The sequence below is a fragment of the Sebastes umbrosus genome, chromosome 2 (genome assembly GCF_015220745.1).
Source record: "Sebastes umbrosus isolate fSebUmb1 chromosome 2, fSebUmb1.pri, whole genome shotgun sequence".
Taxonomy (NCBI): domain Eukaryota; kingdom Metazoa; phylum Chordata; class Actinopteri; order Perciformes; family Sebastidae; genus Sebastes; species Sebastes umbrosus.
The window spans coordinates 12,475,266-12,489,186 of NC_051270.1; the positions used below are offsets into that span (position 1 = coordinate 12,475,266).

Genomic DNA, 13,921 nt, shown 5'->3' on the forward strand with positions numbered 1-13,921 from the left:
GCTCTTTATCTCCTCAGCAGGCAGCACACCTAGACTCTGTAATTGTGTGTGTACACAAACCAACAGCAAGGTCAGTCCTCTATAAACTAAAATGGGAAGTGGAAAGTATATTAGAAGTACCAGTAGTACCAGAAAGTCACATTTCATAAAACCAGTATTGAAACCAGACAAAATGAGATCTAGCTGGGCTTCAACTGGAGTTTTACTTTACATTGTGTAGAAAAGGAATTACTAATGTATGGACCCTGACCTATAGAGTACACATACATATATATAGTTAACAGTCACCTTCTCTAAATTCAGTGTGCAACATTGATCATAAAACATCCCACTGTCTGTCTCATTAAAATGCTGCAGCACACTAGAGATTAACAGCAGCCGGGACATCATCCATAGATTTATTTTTAGCTTGACGTCATTTCAACTTTCTGAGGCGAACTTCTCAAAAGATTGCATTTCAAACTCCGTAGCCCCAGTGCCTGACTATGGCATACTTAATCTTAATTGAGTAGGTTGTAAGTGTTTTGGCAACTTGTTTAAGAGTCTATCTTGGATTAGTTTTTTTTTTTTTTTTACAGTTGGTGGAGAGACCATCCAGGTTTTCTTTTTAGTCACAGTGCAGTGAGTGTAGTGTTAGCTCAATGTGTTTCTAGTACGAAAGGCAGCCAATGTGATTACCTGCCACTTAAGTTATTACTGAAAGCTCTGGCTACCCAGGTGGGCTGTTTAAGCCTTGTGCAGCACAGAGCTGTCTTCAAAGCCACAAACACTGTGCTACATGTTCATTAGTCTGCATGAATGGGCCAAGAGGGCTGCAACAGTAATGTGACAGTACTTAATTTCTCTGACGCTCTCTTCCGAAGCATTTTAGGGTCAAGGTCGGCCACCAGATTCTGTTGATGGTGTGAACAATATCAGACCACGTGTGTAATGATTTAATACAAGTCTGTTTACATTTCTAATTGTGATAGGATTTAGATTGCTGGGATTTATTGTGTCTATTGTTCTGCACCAACGTCACTGAGGAATTTCTTCCTGAGAAACACTGCACTTCCTCAGCTGACATACTCATAATACACTTGTGAGGCAAATGACATTGCAATCCTCAAGGACACCTCAGATGACCTTATTTATCGGTATAATGCTACTTTTTTTCCACAAAAAAAATGTATTGATTTTTTTGCAGACATGGCAAAGGTCATCTTATCAAATGTATAACATACTGTAACTCAGTGTCCGTGACATGAAATAAAATATAACTAAATCAATAAAAATAATAATAATAATAATAATAATAATAATAATAATAGTAATAAAATCAAATAATTAAAAAAAGTAAATAAATAGAAAAAAAAAGAAAATAATAAAAGAGAAAAAAATTCTATGAAATCAAAAAAATGGATTTAGCTTTAAAAAAAAAAAAGGAAATAAAGAGGGCTGTAGGAAAGAAGTAGTGAAGATCCCTCTCTCCCTTATGTGTTGGAGGGGAGGCATGTTTCCATTTAAGAAGGATGTATCATCTGGCTAAGAGGGTTATAAAAGCAATGACGTGTTGCATCGTAGTGGGCAAATTCTGAGATGAGGGGAGGCTAAATAAAGCAGTCAGGGTGTTGGGCTCTATATTTATGTTGTAGGCAAAGTGCTCAATGTTTTAAATACCTTGAACCAAAAGTGACCAAAAAATGGTCGGCAGGGGAATACTTACATCTATTACAGGCGTCGCTTCTGTCAGGGTATATTTTTGCCAATTTAGCGTTGGTATAATGGGCTTTATGGAGCACCGTACACTGCATCAGGTGCACTAGACCAATAATGTCACTCCACTGACTGTCGGATATGTCAGTCCCCAGATCGTGCTCCCAGGAGTCTTTAAGGGGTGTGGTGGGGGCCGGCTTCAGGGAATCAATTTTGCTGCATAATGCTACTTTAAGTGATAATGTATGATATGTAATCTCTTAGGTCTCATTTAATTACATTATTTAATGACATTATTTACTGCCGCTTAATTTGCAAGGCATTTTATCTTAAAGGCTCTTGGTTATTGTTCTCAGTGCACCCAGATTCCTCAGTGACAGTTAACATGTCAGTTAGGGTTGTATGAAGAACTGTATGACCCCGTAGTGATTCTGCCAGTATGACTCATGTTTATGACTGGATGAGTTGTCAGACACACCTTATCTATCAGTTGTCCTGACCTAATTTGTATCTCTGCTGAATAAAACCTATGTCTTGCATATCAAATCAAATATCAGTGCCTCCGCCAAATTGGGTTTTCTTTTCATTCCAATGTGTGCGATACGATCAGAAGATGGGTTAGAAAGATAGGTTAGAGGTCACAGGTGTGATCAGAATCAATAACTGTGCAGGTCAGTATCTTGCTTAGTGTTTTCTCCTGAGGTATTTCAACGTGTTGTACTTCTCTTCCTTTCTGTAGTATCATTCACAGACCATCAAGAATATCCGTGAGGCATGCGAGAGCTTCGAGCCCGGCAGTATCCAATACAGGCCTGTCGGCATCGCCCTGGACACAAAGGGCCCAGAGATCAGGACTGGCCTCATCGCGGGAGTGAGTTTAGCATCGCCTAGTAGTCTTTAAAAAGGCTTTATGTTGTCAATCAAGAACATTTTGCATGAAAACAAACATAACAGAAAGTGAAATGATGTCTGTTAATGATTTGACAGAGCGGCGAAGCTGAGGTGGAGCTGAAGAAGGGCAACATGATCAAGCTAACCTTGGACGATAGTTATCAAGAGAAATGCAGCGAGGATACCCTCTGGCTCGACTACAAGAACATCACCAATGTGGTGGAAATTGGCAGCAAGATCTACATTGACGACGGACTCGTATCCCTGCAGGTCAAGGAGATTGGTGAGTGGAGGACATAAATAAAAATCTCTTGTGATCCATTTGAATGTTTAGAAAACCCTGCTATGTATTAATACCCAATAAAAGGCCTCAGCCCATTCATTTATTGTCTCCAGGTTCTGATTTCCTCAACTGCGAGATTGAGAACGGTGGCACCCTGGGCAGCAAAAAGGGAGTGAACCTCCCCGGTGCTGCTGTGGACCTGCCTGCTGTTTCAGACAAGGACATCAAGGACCTGCAGTTCGGTGTGGATCACGGAGTCGACATGGTGTTTGCCTCCTTCATCCGCAAAGCAGCAGACGTACACGCCGTCAGAGCAGTGCTGGGAGAGAAAGGCAAAGAAATTAAGATCATCAGCAAGCTCGAGAACCACGAGGGTGTACGCAGGTGTGTGTGTGTGTGTGTTTGGACTGTGGATAAAGTGTTTTCATCTTTTTTTATGTTAGGGGTCCAGAGCGGTGATTATAGTTTGTTTATCATACTTTATTTATTCTTTGGTAAGCTGTGTTTTATGAACCCACCCCTTTCACATGACCTTGAAACTTTTAACATCCTATGATAATTTACTTTGTGATTTAAATTGTTTTTTTTTTTTTAATTTTCCTTCTCCTGTGCAGATTCGATGAGATCATGGAGGCCAGCGATGGCATCATGGTTGCCCGTGGCGACCTGGGAATTGAGATCCCCACAGAAAAGGTCTTCCTCGCCCAGAAGATGATGATCGGTCGCTGCAACAGAGCTGGCAAGCCCATCACATGTGCCACTCAGGTTAGATAAAAGCTAAGGACGTACTGTATTTTGTTTCAGCTATATTACCTCCAGGAGCTGAGGTTTATTTATTAAAGACTGGCTGCTCTGGGCATCTTATTTGTGTCAACATCTGCAGGAGGGCAGTCTCAGTTTAATCTTCGTAAAACATAATGTTAGCATTCATTTTGTTCGTACCACTCAAAAGGCTGCCGTTTTGAGATCTGTGCATGTTACCTTCTAACACCTCACACAAACACCTTTCAGATGTTGGAGAGCATGATCAAGAAACCCAGACCCACCCGCGCTGAGGGCAGCGACGTAGCCAACGCCGTGTTGGACGGTGCCGACTGCATCATGCTGAGCGGAGAGACCGCCAAGGGAGATTACCCTCTGGAGGCAGTACGCACACAGCACATGGTGAGTTACTGTATTTTCAATATAAATATTTGAAGAGTTTATTCAAAAAAATCTTAATAAGTACGGATTGGAGAAATTGTTTATGGGATCTTGCATGATTTGTCATTTCTAACATAAGCATGTTCTAAGGCTGGGAGACTGCTCTTTCTTGTTTCCTATTTTTTTGTGTTCTTCTGAACACACCAATGACTTCGCAGCATCTCTCTTTTTCCACTTGGCTTAACAGTTGCTAAAGAAGGTGTCAGCAGGATTGTTAAGCCAACTGGAAATTCCTCTCCTTTATTCATTTTTCCATTCACGTATTTCCTGTTTAGACGTTAACTGCCTTTTAATTATGCTAATGATTAATCAATGAATGATGAATCATCATTAAAAAATTGGATCAGTTAAAGATAATGGTATGATAACAAATTCACTGTGCTGCTCTTCTTCACCGTGTCTTAATGTGCCATGGTATCCCCAAACCGATCCAACAAGGATTTACAGTGCACATATGAGTCACATTCTTAAATATCAATAAGTCTGGTGAAGAGAGAGCAGGAACAGAGCTTTGAGTGAAATTTAAAAAAGAAAAATCTGCATATAAGGGCTTCAAATTGCATTTATTGAGGAATTTGTATCTGTAATACCTACATTTGTGTTTTTGTTGTTTCAGTCAGGGACAGACACAAGTAAAAAGAAAAAATTGGAAGACTTAGAGCCAATACAGTTAATAATTAGGTCTTAATGAATTTTAACATTAAAATCAAAATTGGTATCAATTGCATGGATGGATAATGCACTTAATGCTGTCTCGCCTGTCTTTGGTTGAGGCCTTTCTTGGCTAACCTTCACTGTTCTCGGCTACACACGGTTTTTGCACTGCTATGCAGATGCAGGAGTGACTCAGCAGTACTGCCGTTCCGTGCCTTTGAGCTTGCTGCCCTTATGCTGAAGTTGCATGTGGTTCTTCACAATCCAAATAAACGACAACTTCCACTGACCTTAAAGACTTACTTTTATTAAGAAGACTTGTTTTCTTGTAACATCTCTGCTTCTAAGTCACTTTTGTTATCGGCCACTGACTTCTTGTCATTTACTTCAATCTTTCTAATACTTTTCTTATTCATTCCTTCTAACTGTTTTTAACCTTTTCTTCACATTTGTGTGCAGTGCGTGGCATTTTAACTCCCATCTCTCTTTTTCAAATCCCAGTTGATTTATATTTTATTTTTTCAATAGTTTTATTTATATTTCATTTATTTTGTAATTTATTTTTTTTCTAAGCTCGGCTCTGTCATTTTGAATTTTCATCTCTTTTTTTAATCTTAAGGGTAAATAGTGCTTATTTAAAAGGTGATTCCAACAGTACAGTTGCCTTAACTCCAGATTAGAGTGGGTACTGTTTTTTTTATTCTAATACCCCATGTAAATAGTTGTGGTAAAGTTTTGCCTCTTGGATATGTTTTAATGTTGATGTTTCCCCCCACTAACTGCACACCAAACTCTTCTATTCACTGCCCCTCCTGTCTTCTCTTTCTATCCCTTCTATTTTGTTTACTTTTGCACTTGTGTGTCTCTAACATTGTCCTTCCCTGTTTCCCTTGTCCTTTCTCCTTTTTTCCACCCATTTCCTCATTTGACATCTGTGTGTGCCTGGTGTGGGAATGCCTTTGCTTGATGCATCTTGCCCTCACTTGTGCCAGATTGCTCGTGAAGCCGAGGCAGCCATGTTCCACCGGCAGGTGTTTGAGGACCTGCGTCGTTCCACGCCATACTGCAAAGACCCCGCTGAAGCTATTGCGATCGGCGCTGTTGAGGCCTCTTTTAAGAGCTTAGCCTCTGCGATGATTGTGCTCACTGGCTCTGGAAGGTAGGCAGGTTATCTGGTCCTTGCAGGTCGAGGAGGACAATAAAATTGGTATTTGAGGAGTCTGAGAGAGGTAGTGTAGGGCCAGACAGGGACTGACTGAGGAAGTGACTGGGAGAGTCTGGCAAACGCCTCAAGTAGACTCATGGTTGATTGTTACCCATGTGGACAAATTTAAACACGTTTTAAAGCCCTGCAGTAAAAAGGCAGAAATGTACACATTAACCCAAAAGTTTGATGTCTTTTGGCCTCTTTAAATTTGATTCAGTGTTTAAAGCACCAATTAGCCCACCATTAAACCAACAACTAACCTTGTTTAACCAGTAGTCTAGCTACGCATTTGCCGGTCACTCCCAGTGGTGTGACGTGCAGTAGTGGTAGTGTGGGTGATTGAGATTAATTCCCCCCACCCCACCCTCCCTCGTGGTCCCTCTGAGCTCAGATAGCACGAGAGGCCGAGGCGGCCACCTTCCACAGACAGCTGTTTGACGAGCTGAGGAGACACTCCCAACTGACCAGAGACCCCTCCGAGGTTGTAGCTGTCGGTGCCGTCGAGTCGGCCTTCAAATGCTGCGCTAGTGCCATAATTGTTCTCACCAAAACTGGGAGGTAAGAAAGACACAGGGAGAGGCGAAATTATCCTGGTCCTGAAGGTAAGGTGTTGCCAACACAGCTCCTGATTCTCCCTCCAACACTTAATGAGCTCTTACATGTCCCCTCACCTTTGATTTTGTGTGTATGCGTGTGTCTGAAGTGTGCTGCTACAGAGGGTGGGTGGAGATAGCAACAGAGATAGCAACAGATTGCAAGAGTGGGGGTTGCCAGTAGCCCAATCCCAATGTCCATCCTTCACATACTTTATTAAATATCCCATGAGATTTAATCAAGTTGAGTGCTACTATATAGCTTCATATGAACTCTTGTCGAATAGGAAAGATTATTGGAAACCATTAGTTGTATATGCTGTGCTGCTATATTCAGTAACATACATGTAAACTTGTTCTTGCCAGCTGTTGTCCTCCACTGTGACATACATTGTGGGTTGTGTAATTTTCTTCAGCCCTGAGTCCTCACTGGTTGTGTGTGAGAGTATACATTTTAATTGGGCCACTGACAGTGACCTTAAGCCTCTTCAAACCCAAGATACACCAGAAGTGTCAGTTATTTTGATTGATTAGACCTCTCAGGACCGTGTGGCGGTTTTACTCTGCTCAGCTTTCCTGACTATCCTGTTAGTTGTGTTGCACCTGTTTTGGAAGGACAAACTCAATATCTTTGTGGTTATGGAATTTGTTGAGCTCAGCAAACATCTAGCATACAGCAGTTCTGCTGCAGTTTAAATCAGCCCAAATATCTGACAACACCTGCTGTATGTGGGGTGAATGCTGAATTGCTTCCTCCAAGAATCCATCTGCATGGAGTTAATTTACAAAGAAAGTATTCAGGTTAATGGCTTATACAGTACCTACATGTGTTATTCAGCGTAAGGTTTTATACGATATTTATATCCAAATTCTGATTTTGAATGTATATCTGAATAATCTATACTCATTATGTAAACAACAACATACTGCCATGGTAACTGAGCCTCTTACTAACTTTTAAAACCAAAGAGTAAAGACCTTTTTAGCATTGAACTTGCTCAGCTGTTTCCCTCCCTAACATCATATTTAGTCATACTGTTGCAATAGTGTAAGGTAAAACAATCAAAATGAGGTGAGGTAAACCGTGTGTGTGTTTGTGTGCAGGTCCGCCCACCTGATCTCCAGGTACAGGCCCCGTGCCCCCATCCTCGCCGTGACCCGTAACGCCCAGACGGCTCGCCAAGCTCACCTGTACCGCGGCATCTTCCCCGTCCTCTACACCAGTGCCGCCCACGATGTGTGGGCAGAGGACGTCGACATGCGCGTCAACTTTGCCATGGATGTTGGTAAGTATCTACTAGTATGCCACATTCAGTATAATAAAGTTAAATTCCCTACCATTTTGGAGGGTCCACTAGGAAAAATCCTTGGACAATGTAAGAAGTCAAATGTTTTTTTTTAAAGTTTTATGTTTAATTTCCAGGCAAGGCCAGAGGCTTCTTCAAAGTGGGAGATGTTGTCATCGTCTTGACCGGCTGGCGCCCAGGCTCCGGTTTCACCAACACCATGCGCGTGGTTCCGGTGGCCTGAACAGCCAACAGGGCTGCTCTGCTTTCTCCCTCCACCTTCATCTATCTTTCATAGCTCTCCACGCCACTCCAGCTCACAGCCCTTCTTATCCAACACCCGGGCTCACAGACTCAACCCCTGAACAATTAATCATTTAGGCATTTAATAATGCAAAGCAATTAGAAAATAAATCGAGTATAGCCTTCATGGCCAAAGAGCTGTTTTTTGGGTGGGAGTGGAGGCTTGATTCGTACAATTCCACTTTATGTCTCCATTCCTTTCACATCGATTCTCTCAATCAAACCAGTCTGCAGGGCCTCAGATTAATACACCACGACCAGAAACTGCTGTATTTATTCACTCAAAACACTTATATTATTATTAAAGGTGAACCAGTCTGAGAGTGAATGCACCCTGGTCTGTCTGCATGCGCATACTGGCTCCTGTTTAGGTGGAGTTGGCAGGTGGAGCAGGCTAATCTCAACAGAGCACCTTGAGCACTGTAACAGTTTACTGATCACACTCCTCTGCCGATATAACGAACAAACATGTGGCATCCTAAATCAAAGGGCTCCTCCCTCAGAGCAGCCTCGGCTCCACCACTCCACCCAAACAGGTCCTTCCGTAGTGCTGTCTGTATGAAGTGTCCTCTCTTAAAGCCAGCTATCACTGTATTTAAGTGTTTCTGTAGTTGTTGCACTCCTAATCTCCTCAAAACAATGTTACATTCGATATTATACTTGACTTTTGTGAATGGTAAAGTTTTGTTTTTGGACATCCAATACTACTTATATTTTGTCTGACTATAGAGAAATGTTAGTTTTGGATGTCCACCTCAGAGGTGTTTGAGCTAGTTACTGTATTTGTGTTGTTAGATGTGACATAAAGCCTTTTACCTTTATTTGGATCATATCTAAGTTGGCACTTATGAATCGTATATGGTTCACTAAAGTTAACCGATATGAATGAGCACTTTTAGGGGTTATTTTTCATAGGGGACCCGATGATGGGATGACACCCTGTCCCTCCCTTGTCCTTCTCCTTTTATGTTGGTGACCTGCTGTAGCTGTCTTCATGTGTCTAACATGCTTTTGATTGTAATGCTAGAGTGTAAGAACTAACTAAATGTAAAGGGGTATTGTAATGTTTAGCAGGTGTACTGAGCTGTCCCAAAAGACTGGATTTCCATCAATAAAAGAGAAGAGCACCTACCATAACTCTGTCTTTAAAGTGTTTTCTTTGACAATTAATAATCATGGATTTAAGTTCACGGGTGGTACTACAGTAGATTTATATGAAGTGAATGATGATTCAGGTGAAACACTCAAGGAAGTCATTGAAAATGTTTTATAAATGATCAAAGGTTTTACAGTTCTTCAATGTATGATTTGACCTAAAGTATTGAGTGAGTAGATTTATCATGTAATTTAAGAGCTTACAAATACCGACATACATTAACATACCAAAATACATCAACCATTCGTCCTCACAAAAGAGTAATATGTTCCTCACTGATAGTGTAATACTGTAAAGCCCTGTCAAAACATAAAGAACCATTTATTCCCCAAACTTGTTCTATTCAATAAGGGGAAAATATCCAGCTTCATGTTTAACATTTACTGGCAGTCCTGGCTGTACACCACCCCCACCTGCTTGCGAATCTCGTCCTCCACCTCAGCCAGCAGAAGAGAGTCCGCATGGGACATAACGGTACTCTCCTTCAGCCCTACATGGGAAAAATCACACTGTAAGAACAAGTACAGTACGCTTCAGTCTGCACGTAGAGACATAGTAAATGGTCATTAAGACTTCAGTGTTTCTGATGCCATCTTGTGTTGAAAGTGTGTATAACAAGTCTAATAACAGAACATTCAGAAATCAATGTTGATTAATCGCCTACTGGTTATGATTGTTTTAGTTATTTTGTTGATACATTAATTAATTCTTGTAGTGATATAGATACAGACTAAAATATGCTGAATGTCACAGTACCTTTGAGCAAACACTGTCGAACCTCCTCTGCTTCGTAACGCATCCCTGTACTGTTGAGGAAGTTGAGAGGCAGACAGGGTTCTGGCACTGGGTACTGGGTCTCCTTCCCTTTCACCACTAATGATGTGGGGCACCACATATGCTCAGGGATCTAAAAAGCATGCAACAGGATATTTTCACAACATTAACAGCAGACCTACAATTCCGATATTATATACAGCATGTGCAGTGAAAATATGTCTGTCTTACACAACACTCATTTAACTTACAAATTTCCCTTCTACAGTGCTTCACATTTGACCTTGGTTCATTTACTAGCCTTTGATTTTATATTCAACATGCAAATGCATAGTGCAAACTGGTTCTGCATTTCAGACTATCTGAACTTTATTTGATTATGCGGCCCTGCTGTGAGATGACCTACCCCGATGGTGCCCTTTGTGCCCACAATAATGGCGTCATTAGGCAGCAGTAATCCCGCCGAGCAAGTAAACACTGCCATTCTGTTTTTGGAAAACTTCATAGTGACAACTACAGTCTCCTCCACTCCTGTAACAACATACAGATACATGATTCAAATTTGATAAAGTGATTTAAAAAAAAAAGCAAAGTCTGTGAATTTAGTGACATGGTTTAAAAAAGTGCAACATAAATGAACGTTGCAGTGTCTCCCATGCGTCCTCTGCAAACAAAGTTTTGAGTCAGTTAATTCCACTGTGCTTTATATTGAAGAAGAATGCTAAATAGAAGAATGCAGGTCAACACTAAGTATCTGGACTATTAAACCTTAACTTTTATTGTGCCAGTTTACGCAGAAGAGGTGAAGTCTTATCAGACAGGAACACTCCCTTGGTTAAAAATTCTCAATTCACATATAGTAGGAATCATACTGGCAAAAATTTTACAAGCTCCACTTATATTATCATGAGGCAATGCAAATGAATGTATACAACTGAGGTCAATGGGTTACAATCTTGCTAGTGTTAACCTGTGTGGCCTGAGTGTGATGCGTTTAAAGTACAGAGAAATCAGGAGTGAGGAGGATGACTTGGCCATTACAACAAACTTCTTAATGACTTACATCACTCATGTCATGTGAACAAAGGATTGTTGTTTTTTTTAGGCAAATGTTTAGGCTATTTTTGTACTTCCCCACATGTTAAGCTTCAGAAATCACACCTGTGAGCTCTTTTTCATTACCTGTCTCTAGGCAGACCCCCGTGGCCTGGATGCACTCTGGCTTCTCTCCATTATACACCATGCATATGAACTGCAGGCAGTAGACGCCGATATCCAGCATTGCTCCTCCGCCCAGCTCCTTCTGCGCCGATCTTGGCACGTCCATCACCGGCACGCCAAACTCAGATCTCACCATCTTCACCTCTCCCACCTCCCCCTGGGCCAGCAGCCGTCTGATCTCCACAGAGGCCGGGAAGAATCGGGTCCAGACAGCCTAAAGCAAAGGGCAGGAGGTAGGTCATACGGTAACATCTAAGGTGCTTGGTGTTGTGTTATGCAGGTGTTGACTCACACTAGAGCTCAAACATTACAGGTCAAGATAAGTTGAAATTATTAACAAGGGTTTGCACACTGATTTGGTTATCACATCAAGTCATGTTCAAGGTCTTGTTTCTGTGCCTCATTTTTGACTTGTGATCTTGCACACTGACAAAATCATGATGAAACCACTTGTTTTAAACTTTGATTTTAAAAAAAAGTTATGAAATGAGTACTATTTTAAAAATTGCAGTATACACATTTTGCACAGATGCAACATATGATAAACCCTTCATTAGTAGTGTGAGAAAAACCTGTTTCTCACAAAAACAAAAATTACATTAAAAGAAGTATCACATAATGCTGCAATCACTTTTGCTGTCTCTTTGTACTCTCTCTCAGTGACTAATAAAGAATGCTGCAGATTAACTTCTAACTCCGACATCAGAATGATTTTGCAGGTGAAAAGTGGAGACAATCTGTACCTCCATGAGGAAGACGTCGTTCCTCTTGGCAGAGGCCAGGATCTCCTTCACCTCCTTGGTGTTCATGGCCAGCGGCTTCTCACACAGCACGTTCTTCTTGGCGTTCGTAAAGAGCAGGCAAGTGCTCAGATGGTAGGGGTGGATAACTCCAATATACACCACATCTGCACACACATAAACACACAAACCAGGGAGCATGCTGTCGGAAGAGAGATTGTTATGTCTGTCGAAATTCATGCAACAGTACATTTTCCACAGGACATGAAAACAATTAGTGGAGATTCAACAGATGGTTGAGGTTTGCTGTATTGTAAAGTTTCAGCTCACACTGAAACAACAAATCCCTTACATCTGGTTCTCAAAGTAAATTCAAATAACAAATGCAAAGAAGCGTCAGTCAATGTAATTTGACCCAGGTCTGACAGAAACCAACCTATGTCTGGATCTCTGGCCAACTCCTCATAGCCGCCGTATGCTCGGGAGATGCTGTGCTTTTTGGCAAACTCCTGTGCATCCTCTAACTTGCGAGCTGCCACAGCCACAACCTGTTAACACAGTTTCAGAATATTATTTATTGCAACACAGTGCTTCTGTTCCACCATAATGAAAGGCCCCAAGTTACAATCTAACTCGTTGCAGTCTGTATGGAATACGGACGAAGTATTACCATATTACATTTTCTGCATTACTAAATTACTTAATGTATCTCATGCTAGTATAGAACTGCGATTTGACTGTGAGGAATGCTCACAGTGACCCTGATGAAGACCTATGTTGGTCATTTTAAACAATTATTGCCATGTAAAATAAAGGCATTTTAATTTTGTTCAAACACTACAGTGTGCCTTGGATTATTTTTGAGGGAGACTTGCATTTTGTACTTTTTTTCCACCCATGCAATGAGCCCTTCACAAGACTGAATGAGATTTTCTCAGTGTTTGGTGGATGGATATAGACCAGAATTGCAAAAATAATTTCATTGGCACTTTCTTACATTCTCTCCCACTTATATTCAGTTTGGAGAGTCAATAAATATCTTGCCTTAAATGCAGCTCTTCTTAACATTAGATAAAATTGTATCATCTGAAGCTGCTTTTGAATCTGTTTTGCCTCAATGTAATTATCAATGGAAAACCGTAATTCTTTATTATAGAGTGCAAAAGGTTATAGAGTGCAAAAAAATGTAGATGCCCATTTAGTGCGTATTATACGGTAAAAAATAAAGCGTGCCAAAGTGATCGAAATGCTGCAAACTGCAGCTTGCATTGTATTTAAACTCACTGTTGTCTATTGTAGTGGAATTAAAGCTCGTTAAAGCTGCAGGTTATAAATCTACAACATTTCATTAAGACCTTGTTTAACAGTGAACTTCAGATCGTCAGAAACAGCAGATAAGCTGCAGTCAGTCTGCAAAGAGCGTCTGAATGCGTCTTGCATTTGCAAAGCAGAACTGTATTTGTGTCTAAGCATCTGCTCATACTGATACCTGATGGTCTCCAGGAGGAAGAGTTTTCAAGGCCACAGTGAAGTCATGACTGATCTTCCCAGCGCTACAGATTCCCCACCGGGTTGCCATATTGGACAGGAAGAGACTGACAGATTGTCTTTCTATCATCAGTGGCTCTTCTCTGCCACCAGGTGGAGGCACAGTTTTAGTTTTAAGTGAGTGACGTTGCACAAAAATTGCATGACTATCTTTTATTTATGGTTATTATTTTGAATCTGTTTTTTTTTTTTTTTTTTAAATCTACTATTTGACTATATATCTGTGACCTTATTTTATTTTTATGTGAAATGTTCTGTATAAAAACAAAACAAAACAAAAACTCTGGTAAGAGCTGACATGTACAGGGACATTTTGTTAGCTATTGCTTGCTGTCTTTTTTTCAACATACTATACTATGACTTTTTT

General features: G+C 40.8%; 2 protein-coding genes across 7 annotated transcripts in view; one reads left to right on the plus strand and one right to left on the minus strand.

The window, feature by feature from the left end:
* The window catches only part of pkma (pyruvate kinase M1/2a), a 22,068-nt gene extending 12,816 nt beyond the window's left edge, over positions 1 to 9,252 (plus strand). For 4 of the 5 annotated variants that reach the window (XM_037758276.1, XM_037758267.1, XM_037758284.1 and 1 more), the window contains exons 4-11: positions 2,435 to 2,566; positions 2,683 to 2,869; positions 2,983 to 3,253; positions 3,484 to 3,634; positions 3,881 to 4,033; positions 5,719 to 5,885; positions 7,631 to 7,812; positions 7,950 to 9,252. In XM_037758276.1, coding sequence (XP_037614204.1) covers positions 2,435 to 2,566; positions 2,683 to 2,869; positions 2,983 to 3,253; positions 3,484 to 3,634; positions 3,881 to 4,033; positions 5,719 to 5,885; positions 7,631 to 7,812; positions 7,950 to 8,056 — 1,350 coding nt within the window. In that variant the 3' untranslated portion in view covers positions 8,057 to 9,252. Of the gene's footprint in view, positions 1 to 2,434; positions 2,567 to 2,682; positions 2,870 to 2,982; positions 3,254 to 3,483; positions 3,635 to 3,880; positions 4,034 to 5,718; positions 5,886 to 6,324; positions 6,492 to 7,630; positions 7,813 to 7,949 lie in introns of all 5 variants that reach the window. The other variant, XM_037758263.1, reaches the window with a different exon arrangement.
* A 116-nt stretch (positions 9,253 to 9,368) lies between these two features.
* dhdh.2 (dihydrodiol dehydrogenase, tandem duplicate 2) lies at positions 9,369 to 13,627 on the minus strand. 2 transcript variants are annotated; one of them, XM_037758304.1, is made up of 8 exons: positions 13,496 to 13,627; positions 12,443 to 12,554; positions 12,010 to 12,173; positions 11,228 to 11,480; positions 10,452 to 10,576; positions 10,028 to 10,178; positions 9,606 to 9,761; positions 9,369 to 9,480 (listed from the first exon to the last, which is right to left on the minus strand). In XM_037758304.1, exons 1-7 carry the CDS (start codon positions 13,622 to 13,624, stop codon positions 9,652 to 9,654), a joined length of 1,044 nt encoding a protein of 347 aa, XP_037614232.1. In that variant the 5' UTR covers positions 13,625 to 13,627; the 3' UTR covers positions 9,369 to 9,480; positions 9,606 to 9,651. The 2 variants fall into 2 exon arrangements, with proteins under 2 accessions (XP_037614232.1, XP_037614224.1); XM_037758296.1 differs by having other exon boundaries at positions 9,369 to 9,761.
* Between the last annotated feature and the right edge of the window lie 294 nt (positions 13,628 to 13,921).